The 13,358-nt window shown below is 46.9% G+C and overlaps 2 protein-coding genes across 2 annotated transcripts in view; one reads left to right on the forward strand and one right to left on the reverse strand.

Annotated features, from left to right (window-relative positions):
* vps45 (vacuolar protein sorting 45 homolog) overlaps positions 1–4,736 on the reverse strand; it is a 44,158-nt gene extending 39,422 nt beyond the window's left edge. The window contains exons 1-4 of the mRNA XM_048525701.1: positions 4,530–4,736; positions 1,281–1,415; positions 871–931; positions 400–479 (exon numbers count right to left, since the gene is read on the reverse strand). Coding sequence (XP_048381658.1) covers positions 400–479; positions 871–931; positions 1,281–1,415; positions 4,530–4,622 — 369 coding nt within the window. The 5' untranslated portion in view covers positions 4,623–4,736. The remainder of the gene's footprint in view (positions 1–399; positions 480–870; positions 932–1,280; positions 1,416–4,529) is intronic.
* Positions 4,737–12,153: 7,417 nt separating this feature from the next.
* The window catches only part of LOC125449761 (OTU domain-containing protein 7B-like), a 61,142-nt gene continuing 59,937 nt past the window's right edge, over positions 12,154–13,358 (forward strand). Inside the window, exon 1 of the mRNA XM_059642968.1 lies at positions 12,154–12,362. The gene's annotated coding sequence lies outside the window, so the exon portion shown is untranslated. The remainder of the gene's footprint in view (positions 12,363–13,358) is intronic.

The raw sequence follows: 13,358 nt of genomic DNA on the forward strand, positions 1-13,358 counted from the left end.
TCTGATGGAGGTCACAGTGCTAAACATTAACATTAACAGTGCTCCTCCATACAAATGCTGCCATAACCCGCTGAGTATTTTCCCACAAATTTTCTCCCACAAATCTGCAAAAGTGTGTCAACGATTTACTAGTATAGAGGAAACTCCGGCCTAGCTATAGGAAGAGTGGTATGGTTAAAGAGGACCGAAACCCAGATACAGGTGTTTAAAAAGAGCATGGACCCAATTAAAGAAAGCTACAAAGGGACCCCAATTAAGGGAGGATCCCCACCCCCCAAACATGCTAAGTTCACCTCAATAATTAAAGAGGAAAATTGGTCCAGTTCCAGCAGGGTGAGTCCTTTAACGCATCTGATTGACAATCCACCTACTTTGGAGACAGAACCGACAACTGCTCACCTGAACTTCAGAAACAACTTCTTGCTCATCAGCCTCTGCCAGGCTCTTGACATCACTCTTACTAATCACGTTGCTGAAATCTGCAGAGAGTTAGAGACACATTAAGGTAAACTCGTAGCCACCTACTGAAATTCAAACAAGCCCAGGGGCCAGAAACTGCAACATGAAGACTTGGCCATGATCCCATACAGACCAATCTCTCACTCAGCAGCAGGGGTCCTGGGATCCATTTCCCGATCCGTGCCCTGACAGAGGTCACTGGGATCCTTTATGATTGACGGCCCTCCTTGATCTCAGGATATTAAGGCCAACTGTAACCTCCAGGTGAGGTCAGCAATCCTTCAGACTGAACCTAGGTTCCATACTGCTGTGTGTGACTTAGTGACTCATATCCCTTTGAACACTGAGCAATCTGGATAGCAGCTCCAGTCTCAGAATTCAAATCAGCAATGTGACAGTCAAAGTACTCACAAAGAAAAAATAGGCCGTACTTGGGTCTGCGCAGCTCCTGAATCAGAAGTTCGACATTCTCCTAGAACATGGAAATGGACAATTACAGAAGGAAATGTGATAGTTTGAACTCTATTGTCATCCTGTTCCCATTTACTTCATTCCCAACCACAACTCAGTGCACCACCGAAATCCATCCTTCACCAGTTGTCACTCTGACATGACTAAACAACTCAATTGCCGAGCTTCATCATTTCACCCCAACAATTCACCTTCCACAGTTCCACACACCTTTCCATTAATGAACATGCTGAAGCCAGAACAGATCTTTGCTTCTCCAGCATTTCCCAGCTAAATGATCATCAGGTTCTGGGCCCTGGCCCACATTGCTGATAAGAACAGGCCACAGGCAGTATGTGGGTCACACTTACCTTGGTGGGCCGCAAAAAACAGATGGCTTTTAGGTGCTTCATGGTCTCACGGTTCGTGGACTCGATACGCTCAAAAAGGTAAACTTCCTTCTGTAGGATCTCTGACTGTGTATATACCATGCTAATGATGCTGGTCTGTAAAAGCAAGTACATATTTCACACAGGTCATTCAACTTCACAGTGAAATTCAACATCCTGTCAGCACAGGCTTAGACACAGAGGAAACCTCTCTACTTTTCCAAACTGAAAATAAAGTTCACTTTATCTATCCCCATCGTCCCAGGACAGGTAAAGCATGCGGTTAGATACACAGTAAAGCTCCATCTATTCTTTTGAACTCAAAGCAAAGCTCTGTCGAGTCTAGGCCCATAAAACATTCCCAGGACAGGTACTGCACAGGGTCAGATACAGAGTAAAGTCCTTTATGGACTCTCCCCAGGCACGCGATGGAATGAGACAAACAGGAGGCTGGAAGAACACATCAAGCCAGCAAGCATCGAGGAAAGGAGAAGTCTATGTTTCGGGTATTACCTTTGTTTAGGACTGGATGTGGGAGTTGGGGGAGCTGCAGATAAAGAGAGTGGGAGGACGGGGTGTAGTGGAATGGTGGTGATAGATGAACACTAGTAGTAAGCATGACCTGGTTGATCAATGGGAGGGATGAATCTGGTGGCTAGAAGGGAAAGTCTGAAGGTGGGATGGAAGGGAAGAGGTGGCACTGGCAAGGGAGATGGGGGATGGGTGGGAAGACTATTTGAAACTGGAGAACTGTAGGGTGCCCAGGCGGAAGGTAAGGTGTTGATCTTCAAATCTGTGTTCTGAGTCACTGTGACACTGGAGGAGGTTGAGGACGGACATGTTGGGAGGGATGGGAGTTAACAAGGGTGGTTACTGGGAGGCTAGGCTGTCCATTTTGGACCAGGCAAAAATGCTCGGTGAAACGATTGCCGAGTGTATGTTTGGTCTCATCGATTAGGAGAAGACCACATCGGGAGCACTGGACACAATAGACTAGGTTGGAGGAGATGCAGGTGGTGCCATCTGGAAGGGCTGTTCAGGGCTCTGGATGAAGGTGAGGGAGGTGGTGTGTGGGCAGGTGTTGCATCTTTTACAGTTACAGGGGAAGGTACCAAGCGCACCAACCACTCCAACCTTCCCCTGTAACAGTACAAGATGCAACACCTGCCCACACACCACCTCCCTCACCTCCATCCAGAGCGCTAAACAGCCCTTCAAAGTGAGACGGAGCTTCACCTGCTCCTCCAACCTAGTCTATTGTGCCCAGTGCTCCCGATGTGGTCTTCTCTACATCGGTGAGACCAAACATACACTCGGTAATCATTTCAATGAGCATCTTTGCCTGGTCCAAAACGGACAGCCTAACCTCCCAGTAACCACCCATGTTAACTCCCATCCGTCCCAACATGTCCGTCCTCAAACTCCTCCAGTGTCGCACCCTACAGCCCAGAGGACTCAATGTTGAATTCTCTAATTTCAAATAAACTTCCACTCCATTGCCCGACTCCCTTTCCAGCCCCACCGCCTCCCTTCCATTCCACCTTGTGACCTTCCGTTCCAGCCATCAACCAGAATCATCTCTCCCATTGACCAACCAATTTGTACCTACCACCAGTGCCCGCCTGTTACCAACATTCTGCCTGCTGTCTTTATCAGCAGCTCCCCCAAAGCCCACATCCAATCCTGAAGAAGGGTAAGACCTGAAATGTTCACTTCTCCTTCCCACCAGATGTGCACTGGCTTGCTGTGTTCTTCCAGCCTCCTGATGGTCCACCTTGGATTCCAGCATCTGCAGGTTTTTTATCTGTCTCTACCAGAATGGAGTTAGATGTACAGTGAGTGACGGTCACCCTCCCCAGGTACAGTACGGGGTTAAATGGACAGTGAGTGATGGTCAGTCTCCCCAGGTACAGTACGGGGTTAGATGGACAGTGAGTGACGGTCACTCTCCCCGGGTACAATACAGGGTTAGACGGACAGTGAGTGACGGTCACTCTCCCCAAGTACAGTACAGGGTTAGACGGACAGTGAGTGACGGTCACTCTCCCCAAGTACAGTACGGGGTTAGACGGACAGTGACTGACAGTCACTCTCCCCGGGTACAGTACAGGGTTAGACGCTCAGTGAGTGACGGTCACTTTCCCAAGGTACAGTCCGGGTTTAGACGGACAGTGACTGACGGTCACTCTCCCCGGGTACAGTACAGGGTTAGACGGACAGTGACTGACGGTCACTCTCCCCGGGTACAGTACGGGGTTAGACGGACAGTGACTGATGGTCACTCTCCCCATGTACAGTACAGGGTTTGACGGACAGTGACTGACTGTCACTCTCCCCGGGTACAGTACAGGGTTAGACGGACAGTGGCTGACGGTCACTCTCCCCGGGTACAGTACGGGGTTAGACGGACAGTGACTGATGGTCACTCTCCCTATGTACAGTACGGGGTTTGACGGACAGTGAGTGACGGTCACTCTCCCCGGGTGCAGTACAGGGTTAGACGGACAGTGACTGACGGATATTCTGCCCGGGTACAGTACAGGGTTAGACGGACAGTGACTGACGGTCATTCTCCCCGGGTACAGCACAGGGTTAGACGGACAGTGACTGACGGTCACTCTCCCCGGGTACAGTACGGGGTTAAACAGACAGTGAGTGACGGTCACTCTCCCCAAGTACAGTACAGGGTTAGACGGACAGTGAGTGACGGTCACTCTCCCCGGGTACAGTACGGGGTTAGACGGACAGTGACTGATGGTCACTCTCCCCATGTACAGTACAGGGTTTGACAGACAGTTACTGACTGTCACTCTCCCCGGGTACAGTACAGGGTTAGACGGACAGTGGCTGACAGTCACTCTCCCCGGGTACAGTACGGGGTTAGACGGACAGTGACTGACGGTCACTCTCCCCATGTACAGTACAGGGTTAAACGGACAGTTACTGACTGTCACTCTCCCCGGGTACAGTACGGGGTTAGACGGACAGTGACTGACGGTCACTCTCCCCGGGTACAGTACGGGGTTTGACGGACAGTGAGTGACGGTCACTCTCCCCATGTACAGTACGGGGTTAAACGGACAGTGAGTGACGGTCACTCTCCCCAGGTACAGTACAGCGTTAAATGGACAGTGACTGACGGTCACTCTCCCCGGGTACAGTACAGGGTTAGATGGACAGAATGATCGTCCATCCTTCCTCTCCCATGGAAAGGCCTTCCCCGGTCCTCACCGTCTCCTTGTCCATCAGCAGCACCTTCATGCCAGGCCCGCTCTCCTCGATCATCTTGGAAATATACTGCTTTACTGCCAGGACCACATTCATGGCTGCAGCGGACTTCCAGGACACAGTTGCCGAACTCCGCGCTGACTACAGCTCGATGTTTGCGCTGGTGTGTCGGCTCTGACCGCTCCTCACTCCACCCGAACTACAACTCCCGGCGTGCCCCACTGGCCGACGCCGACTTCCGATTATGTTTGATCAACGTTGCAGGCGCAAGGTGGGTTTATTGGTTGACGTTGCTCATTCGTCGTTCAGGCAGTCGGCTATGTTTTGGGGTTTGTGTTTCAGAGGATACAGTAAAGTGAATGTCCCAATAAAGAACAACAAGAATGCAAACATTTTTTCTCACTCAAAACCAGACCCCGGAAATATGGCCAGGTCGTAGTTTGCATTGAATTTGCAGCACAGCAAAAGGCTATTCAGCCCATCCAGTGTTTGCGAATTTTGTGTTGCACTGAAACCTCCTCCTAGCCCATCAGCAACACCTGTTCCATTCTCCCTGATGTGTTCACCCCCCCCCTTCCATACTGCTTCACTGTCGTCTAGATGAAAACCTCTTTCGTTTAATTTCCTCTTTAATTGTAACATCGCTGCGACCAAGCTTGGAGACGAGTGCGCTGTCACTCTTGTCCCATTACTTGATGGGCCACATGAAATAAATATCCTCTTTCCAGTTACCACCGGTCAAATCAAAGTAAAATTCTGTGGATGCTGAAAATCTGAAATAAAAACAGAATTTTCTGGAGAAACTCAGCAGATCTGGAAGCATCTAGGAGACAGAAACAGACTATGCAAAGCATCCTATCAGGGCACATCGTGGGTGGTATGGCAACTGCTGACCCAAGATCACAAGAAACTCTAGGCAGTCATAGACACAACGCAGTCCGTCACACAAACCACACTTCCATCAATTGACTCCATCTATACTCTTGTTCCCTGGGGAAAACAATCAACATCGTCAAAGACTCCACCTACCTCAGTTATACTCTCTTGCGCCCTCTTCTGTCTGGCAGAAGTTTTAAACGTTTGAATACACTTACAAACAGATTCAAGAACAGCTTCTTCCCCACTGTTATCTGACTTTTGAATGGACCTGTCAAATGTTAATGTGGATCAATCTCTCTGCAACTTATCTGCAGCTGAAGCACTGTTTTCTGCACTCTGTTATGCTACCTGATGCACTTTGTATGGCATGATCTGCCAGTAGGGCACACAAAACAACACATTTCACTATATCTCACTACATGTGACAACAATACATCAGTCAAATCAAATAAAAAGAGTTATCATCTGGTATCTTCAGTGTTCTAGCCCTCGCTATTCTGAAAAACAGTCATATTTGAATTAAAACATTTAACTCTGTCCCTCCACAGATGCTGCTAGACATGCTGAGTTTCTGCAGCAACCGCTGTTTTTCTTTCACCAATTAAATACTTTATTGGATTTTAAACAGCAGGATTTACCAAGTACATTTTTAATATGCCCAACTATGGGTTTATCACCAAAACAAAGTTTAATAAATAAATAAGTTAAGAAGAAAAGTTTATCCCTTTAAGTATCTCCAAAATATACACAAACACTAAATAAAAAGCAAAAGAACTGCAGATGCTGTAAGTCAGAAACAGAAACAGAAGTTGCTGGAGCAGCTCAGCAGGTTTGGCAGCATCTGTGAAATCAGAGTCAACATTTCAAGTTCAGTGACCCTTCCTCAGAACTGAGGGTAGCTAGGAAAATATTGATTTACATGCAGAAGATAAGGTGGAGGGAGGGGATAAGGTGTAAGCAATAGCTAGAGATTGAGCCCAAAGAGAGAGAAGACCAGTTGGCTAGACGAAGGAACAGATAACGATCTAGCCAGGAGAATGAATAACTGTTAGTGGCTAACAATAGGCAGTGTGTAATGGCAGACTATATGATAACAAGGCCTGGTGTGTGGGGTTGGGGACTAGGACATGAGAGAGTTTGGGCCCTAAAATTATTGAACTCAGTATTGAGTCCAGAGGCCTGCAGGATTCCCAAGCGGAAAATGACATGCTGTTCTTCCAGCTTGAGCTTCACTTCACTGGAGAACTGCAGCAAGCCTGAGTCAGAACATTGGCCAGGGGACAGGGTGGTGTGTTAAACTGGCAGGCAACTGGAATCTGAGGGTCATTTCTGCAGGCAGAACATAAATGTTCTGCAAAGTGGTCACTCAGTCTATGTTCATTTCCCCAAGGTAGAGGGGGCCACATTGTGAGCAGCAAATACAGTAAACTAGATTGTGACAAGTGCAGGTAAAGTGCTGCTTCACCTAAAGGTGTGTTTGGGCCCTGGGTATTGGGCAGGGAGGAGGTAAATGGACAGGTGTCACACCTTTAGCGATTGAAGGGGATGGTGCCATAGCGCTGTGGGGAGTTCTTGGGAGTCAAGGAAGAGTGAAACAGGGTGTCTTGAAAGGAATGGTCCCTGTGGAAGGCAGACAAGGGAGAGAAGGGGAATATGTGTCTGGTGATGGTGTCTCACTGGAGCTGGCTTAAATGGTGACTGATGATCTTCTGGATGTGGATGCTGGTAGGGTGGTAGGGAAGGATAAGGAGAACCCCATCATTGTTACGAGCGGAAAGTCGGGGAGATGGGTCAGACCCAGTTGAGAGCTGTGTCAACAATGGTGCTGGAGAATCCTTGGTTGAGGAAGAAGGTGGACATTTTGGAGGCTCCTTGTCGAAGGTGGCCTCAGCGGAACATATACGACAGGGACAGAGATACCAGGAGAATGGAATGAAGTCAAACATACACAAACGCTGTTCAGGAAAAGAGAGAACAAAAAACATTTTTGCAGAAATTATCCTTCTGGAAGAAAAGGAACTACTTTGACCAATAGATTATTTATGTTGTCAGGGCTGGAGTAATTCAACTCTGATGAGAGACACGGTAGGGTGGAATTGTTTTCCTTAGAGCAGAGAAGACTGAAGGGTATCTGATTGAGGTGTATAAAATTATGAGGGATATACACAAGGTAGACCTGGAAAATTTTTTCCCCTTATATTGACCTTAAGGGTCAATAACCAGCGGACAAACTTTTAAGATTTCGTTTTAGAGGTTTGGACGGAATTTGAGGAGAATTATTTTCATCCAGAGTGTGGTTACCTTAAAACTGTGTCCCCTGGCTATTGACTCCCTTTCAAAGGGGAAAATTTTCTCTCTGTCTACCTTCTGTATTCCCCTCATAACTTTGTACACCTTGATCAGAAAGTGGCGGGTGTCCGGAACTCACTGCCTAAGAGTGTGGTAGAGACAAGTACCCTCAAGACGTTTAAGTATTTAGATGAGCACTTGATATGACACAGCATAAAGGCCTGGAAAATGGGATTGGAATAGATGATCAGCATGGGCACAGAGGGCCCCTTTCCATGCTGTAATATCCTATGACTCAGTGAGTCAAATGATAGAGTGTAGGATGATCTGAAATCTGTTGCTGTGATGTTCTGGCACATGTGGTCAAGTCACTAATCATACACAGGTGCCTCTGAAGTCTTTCAGACACAGCTTGTTCAGCAAACACAACCTTGAGATGTTCCCTCAATCAATCTTTGAAAATCTTCGAACAAACAGGCTTCCCCCTGAAATACTGTACATTGTTTTCTTTTCAGAATCGAGAATGCATTTTGGCAAGAAGAATAGAGGAACTGAATATTATTTAAGTTTAAAAGGACTGCAGTAAACTACAGCACAGAGAGAATTAGGCAATGTCATGCATAAATCTCAAAGAGCTGCCTTACAAGTTCTGCATATAAGAAGGAAGGTAAATGGAATGTTAACCTTTATTTCAAAGGGAGTTGAGTATAAATGTGGAGAGGTCTCGAGAAGTTTTTGCAAAAATTATACAAGGAACTGGTTAAACCACAGTGAACAGTTTTGGCACCGTAACTGAGGAAATATAAATTAGTACAGAAAAAGTTAATGAGGCAGATCCCAGGTATGGAGGCACTGACTTATGAGGTGACATTTAGTAGGACTTTAGAAGAATGAGAGGCAACCTTATTAAAACATGAAAGACTCTTAGGGAACACAGTGTGGGGCTGGAGGAACACAGCAGGCCAGGCAGCATCAGAGGAGCAGGAAAGTTGATGTTTCTGGTTGGGACTCTTCCGCAGTTCCTGCTATCTCAAGGATTCTTAGGGGACATGGCAGGTTAAATGCAGAGAGGTTGTTTCCCCGCTGTGGGAGAGTCCATAACAATGCAGCATAATCTCAGAAAATGGGATCATGCGTTTAAAATAGAGATGAAGAGAAATTTCTTCTTATTAAATTTGTGTAATTCTTTATCACAGAATGCTGTCAACGTTGGGTTGTTAAGTATTTTCAAGGTTGAGATAGATTTTTAAACAAATGGCAGGAAAGTGGAGTTGAGGATGATCAGATCAGCCACAATCTCATTGAATGGCAGAGCAGACATGATGAGCTGAATGGCCGACTGCTGCTCCTATGTCATCTCATCTTTCGGAGAGATCAACTGGGCAGCCTCTTCTGAGCAAGTTTGACACCAATTCAGCTTGCTCTTTGCAGGCTTCCCTGCAACTTATCCAGATAAAACAAGAACCTTTCCAAGGCAGTCAGTGTTCAACACAAGATCTACCGCAAAGCAAGTAGTTAGCACCAGTCATTTGATCCTCAGGAAACCTTGGTGAAAAAATATCTACATTTCCACATGACTTTCAGTGACCCCCTCAAAAAAATTCCCAGTATCTCCATAAAACATGATTTTTTTTGTTTCAATAACACTTCAATACAATGTTAAATATAAACTGTCTCTGTAACATTTTAGCATAACCTCTAAATTTGGACGTCCCTACAAGTGGACACATCTTCTCCATCTATCTTGTCAAACCCTCTCATGAATTTGAAGGCTTCCATCAGGTTTAAACACACAGCCTTCTTTCTGAGGCAAAGAACTTCAGTCTGTTAATATTTCGTCATAGATCTATTCTCCCTTTTTGGCCAAGTCCTTGTAATTTTGTTTTGTACTTTCACCATTGTCTCTGTACCAGTTATATAGTGTGGAGAATCGAACTGTGTGGAGTACTCCTAGGGCTATCTAACCATGATTCAATATATAAACTCTCTGTCTTTCGGTTCTTTCCCTCCCTGGTTGAACCCTGGTTATTTTTGTTTTGTTGATAGATTTGACAACCTGCATCAATACTTTAATTGTTATTGGGTCTGGCTCAATTGCGATAATTTCTGAATCATTCAGTTGTGGGTCCAAGCCCCATTCCAGGATTTCAGTTTATGACCTAGGCTGACAATTCATTGCCTGTCAAGTGTTGTGAAGAGTCCATCACTGCATTTGAAGAAAAACAGAAACCTTTCTTTTGGAGTTTTCTCGCAGAAAAAACAGCAGCTAAACTGTTTAAATATGCACTTAACTCCTTAATGATTGCAGCAACCTGCTGTAGGCAAATTGACTAATGCATTCACTTACACAGCAGCATTTTAAGGATCATTCATTGACAGCGAAGCACTTCGGAACCTGAAGCACAATTCATCAAATGAAAGTTTATTCTTCACCGATCGGTATGACAGGTCGGCAAAACATCGAGGGCCGAAGGGCCTGTACTGTGCTGTAATGTTCTATGTTCTATGTTACAAAGCAGTGTTCTTATAGGTTTATTGCTGGGGGAATAATCCAGAAGTTGTCAGCCCCATTGAATTCAATAAACATTGAATCTAATAAATACACAAAATACAAAAATGAAAAACCACTAGATTAGTTAAAAATCCAAAATACTTTGTTAACCTTCTCCAGGAAAGGGAAACTGCCATGATCCCATTGATTATTTATGTCAACCTTAAACACTGTCTAAAACTAGACAGCATAGGTTTAGGTAAGAGGGGAGAGGTACAAGAGGGTTCAGAGGGACAATTTTTTCACGCAGGGGACGGTGAGTGTCTGGGACAGGCTCCCAGAGGTCGTTGTGGAAGCAGGTACAATTTTGTCATTCAAGAAACATTTAGGCACGTACATTGATGGGAAAGGAATGGGGGGATATGGAAGAAATGCAAGCCAAAACGTCAGCTTTTGTGCTCCTAAGATGCTGTTTGGTCCGCTGTGTTCATCCAGCTCTACACCTTATTATCTTAGATTAATTGTGAAAACTGGATGGCATGGCAGGTTGGGCCAAATGGCTTGTTTCCGTGCTGTGAATCTCTGTGACTAACTTCTGGGGTTTTCTCACCATAAATAACTCCTAGCTTGCTGTGTGCCTTTAATACTTTATGAATCCACACCCTGTGGTTACTTTTGGAGTAATCAGGATTGAGCAATTAAATGGTCTTGTCACTGCTGTTCAGCACAGTCAATTGTTTCAACGCACACCACCTTTAAATTATATTCCAGCATCAGTACAAGTGCAGTATTCAGTACTAAGCAAGGCCTACGGTGTACAACCAGGGCTGCTAAGTGCACAATTCAACAGGAAAATCAGGCCTTACCATTGTTGTTTGCATTCTGAGAATAAATTTAAAAAGGAATTAGTTTAAAACCTGAGAGGAAATGAGAAGCAATTTTTATTTTACCAAGCAAGATATGATCTGCAATATGCTGCCAAGAGGAGTGGTGGGAGAAAATTCAAGTGACTTTTAGAAGAGAATTTAATAAATGAGTAGACAGGAAAAAAATTGCAATGATACAGAGAAAGGCCGCACAGGAACTAGATTCGAGCTATGAGTAGCTCACCAGCTTGTGAACTGCAAGGTACTGAGTTCAAATCCCACTTCTGGACCTATTGATCATGAGGAACTCAGCCACACACGCATTTTTCAGTACCATGCCAGGTAGATGGGGAGGGGTCGTTGACAGGACTAGTGACTGGAAATGAAAATATCTACTTGACACGGAGCTGATTAACTTGCTTTGCGGTGACCCTAAATAATCTGGGACAAGCTGAAAGAGGAAACAACTAAACAGTATTTCAATAATCAGAAGTGGGATTAATTGGCTGGCTCTGACAAGGAGCCAGCACAGGCAAAATGAGTGCTCCATGCTACAAGGCAGAATGAAAATTACAGGAATTAAACACAAAAGTAAAACTTTAATGTTCTAGTTATTGATGGGCATAGGCGAGACCACATCTCGAATACTGGTCTCCCTATGTAAAGAATGATGTTGGGATTCAGGATGTGAGAGCATGTTGGAAAGAAGTGGCATGTTAGCACAGAAGGTTTGAAGAGTATTGGACTGAGTTGATTGAAGTGCGTTAGATCCTGAATTATCTCGACAAGGTAGAGGTTGGAAGAGTGGACGCAGAATAGATGGGAGCACAATGATTCACTACACAAATCTTTATGAACTTCTGGAATGTAGGAAGGGCTGGACGGGCCAAATGGTCGATGAACCTGACCTGCCCTGCTGACGTCATGGCGGTGGTGGCGCGGTGACATCAGCCGCTCAGAACGCAACCGAACCTGGCGCGAGCGGCCCCGCCCTCTCCACCGTCCCGCGCGTGCCCATTGGTCAGAGCGCCCCGCAAACCGGGTAACCAGGGCAACGCGACGGCTCATTGGCCAAGCGGCCTGTTCGTCCCATCGTGGCACCGCCAGTTGAGCAGGTTTGGTTGTGCTGGGAGGAGAGAGGTCCGACCCAGGACTCACTGACACCACCGCTAGATATACCGGGCGACACTGGTCCCCAAACAGTACCCCCCCCGGCAAAAAAACCCCTTCCCCAAAACCCTCTCCTCATTTCACCCACACCGACCGGAATGTGGTACTGTCTCCTGACACCGTGCTAACGGCCCGCCGCAGGTAAGGTTCGGCTTCTCCTTCCACAGGCTGTGGCTCGGCTAGGCCCCAAGCCTCGGTCTAGAGTTAAGGCGACGAGCTGACTCGCGGGCGGAAAGCTTGTTCCGGGGCCGCCCTGCACGCTGTCGTTGATCTTCCCCGCCCTTCGGTCTCCCTGATCTTTTCTGTACCCCGCCATGTCCCTGATCCCTCTGAGCGACCCCCATCCACCACATACACACACAACTCCAGTCCCCTCCTCCCTGATCTCTCCTAATGACCCCCCCACCACATACACACACCACTCCAATCCCTTCCTCCCTGATCTCTCCTAATGACCCCCCCACCACATAGACACACCACTCCAGTCCCCTCCTCCCTGATCTCTCCTAATGACCCCCCCACCACATACACACACCACTCCAATCCCTTCCTCCCTGATCTCTCCTAATGACCCCCCCACCACATAGACACACCACTCCAATCCCTTCCTCCCTGATCTCTCCTAATGACCCCCCCACCACATAGACACACCACTCCAATCCCTTCCTCCCTGATCTCTCCTAATGACCCCCCCACCACATAGACACACCACTCCAATCCCTTCCTCCCTGATCTCTCCTAATGACCCCCCCACCACATAGACACACCACTCCAGTCCCCTCCTCCCTGATCTCTCCTAATGACCCCCCCCACCACATAGACACACCACTCCAATCCCTTCCTCCCTGATCGCTCCTCCTCCTTGATCTCTCCTAAAGACCCCCCCACCACACACATATACACACAATTCCAATCCCTAACTCCCTGATGTCCCCTCCTGCCTGATCTCCCCTTCTCCCTGATCTCTCTCAGTGACCCCCCCCCACCACATACACACACAACTCCAATCCCCTCCTCCCTGATCGCCCCTTCTCCATGATGGCCCCTTCCTTCCCTGTCTCCCTGATCATCTAGCCCCGCAATCTCCTTGATTGCACCCACTCCCATTCTCCATGATTGTCCACCCCCTCGCAGTCT

Source organism: Stegostoma tigrinum, chromosome 47 (assembly GCF_030684315.1).
Source record: "Stegostoma tigrinum isolate sSteTig4 chromosome 47, sSteTig4.hap1, whole genome shotgun sequence".
In the NCBI taxonomy this organism is placed as follows: Eukaryota; Metazoa; Chordata; class Chondrichthyes; order Orectolobiformes; family Stegostomatidae; genus Stegostoma; species Stegostoma tigrinum.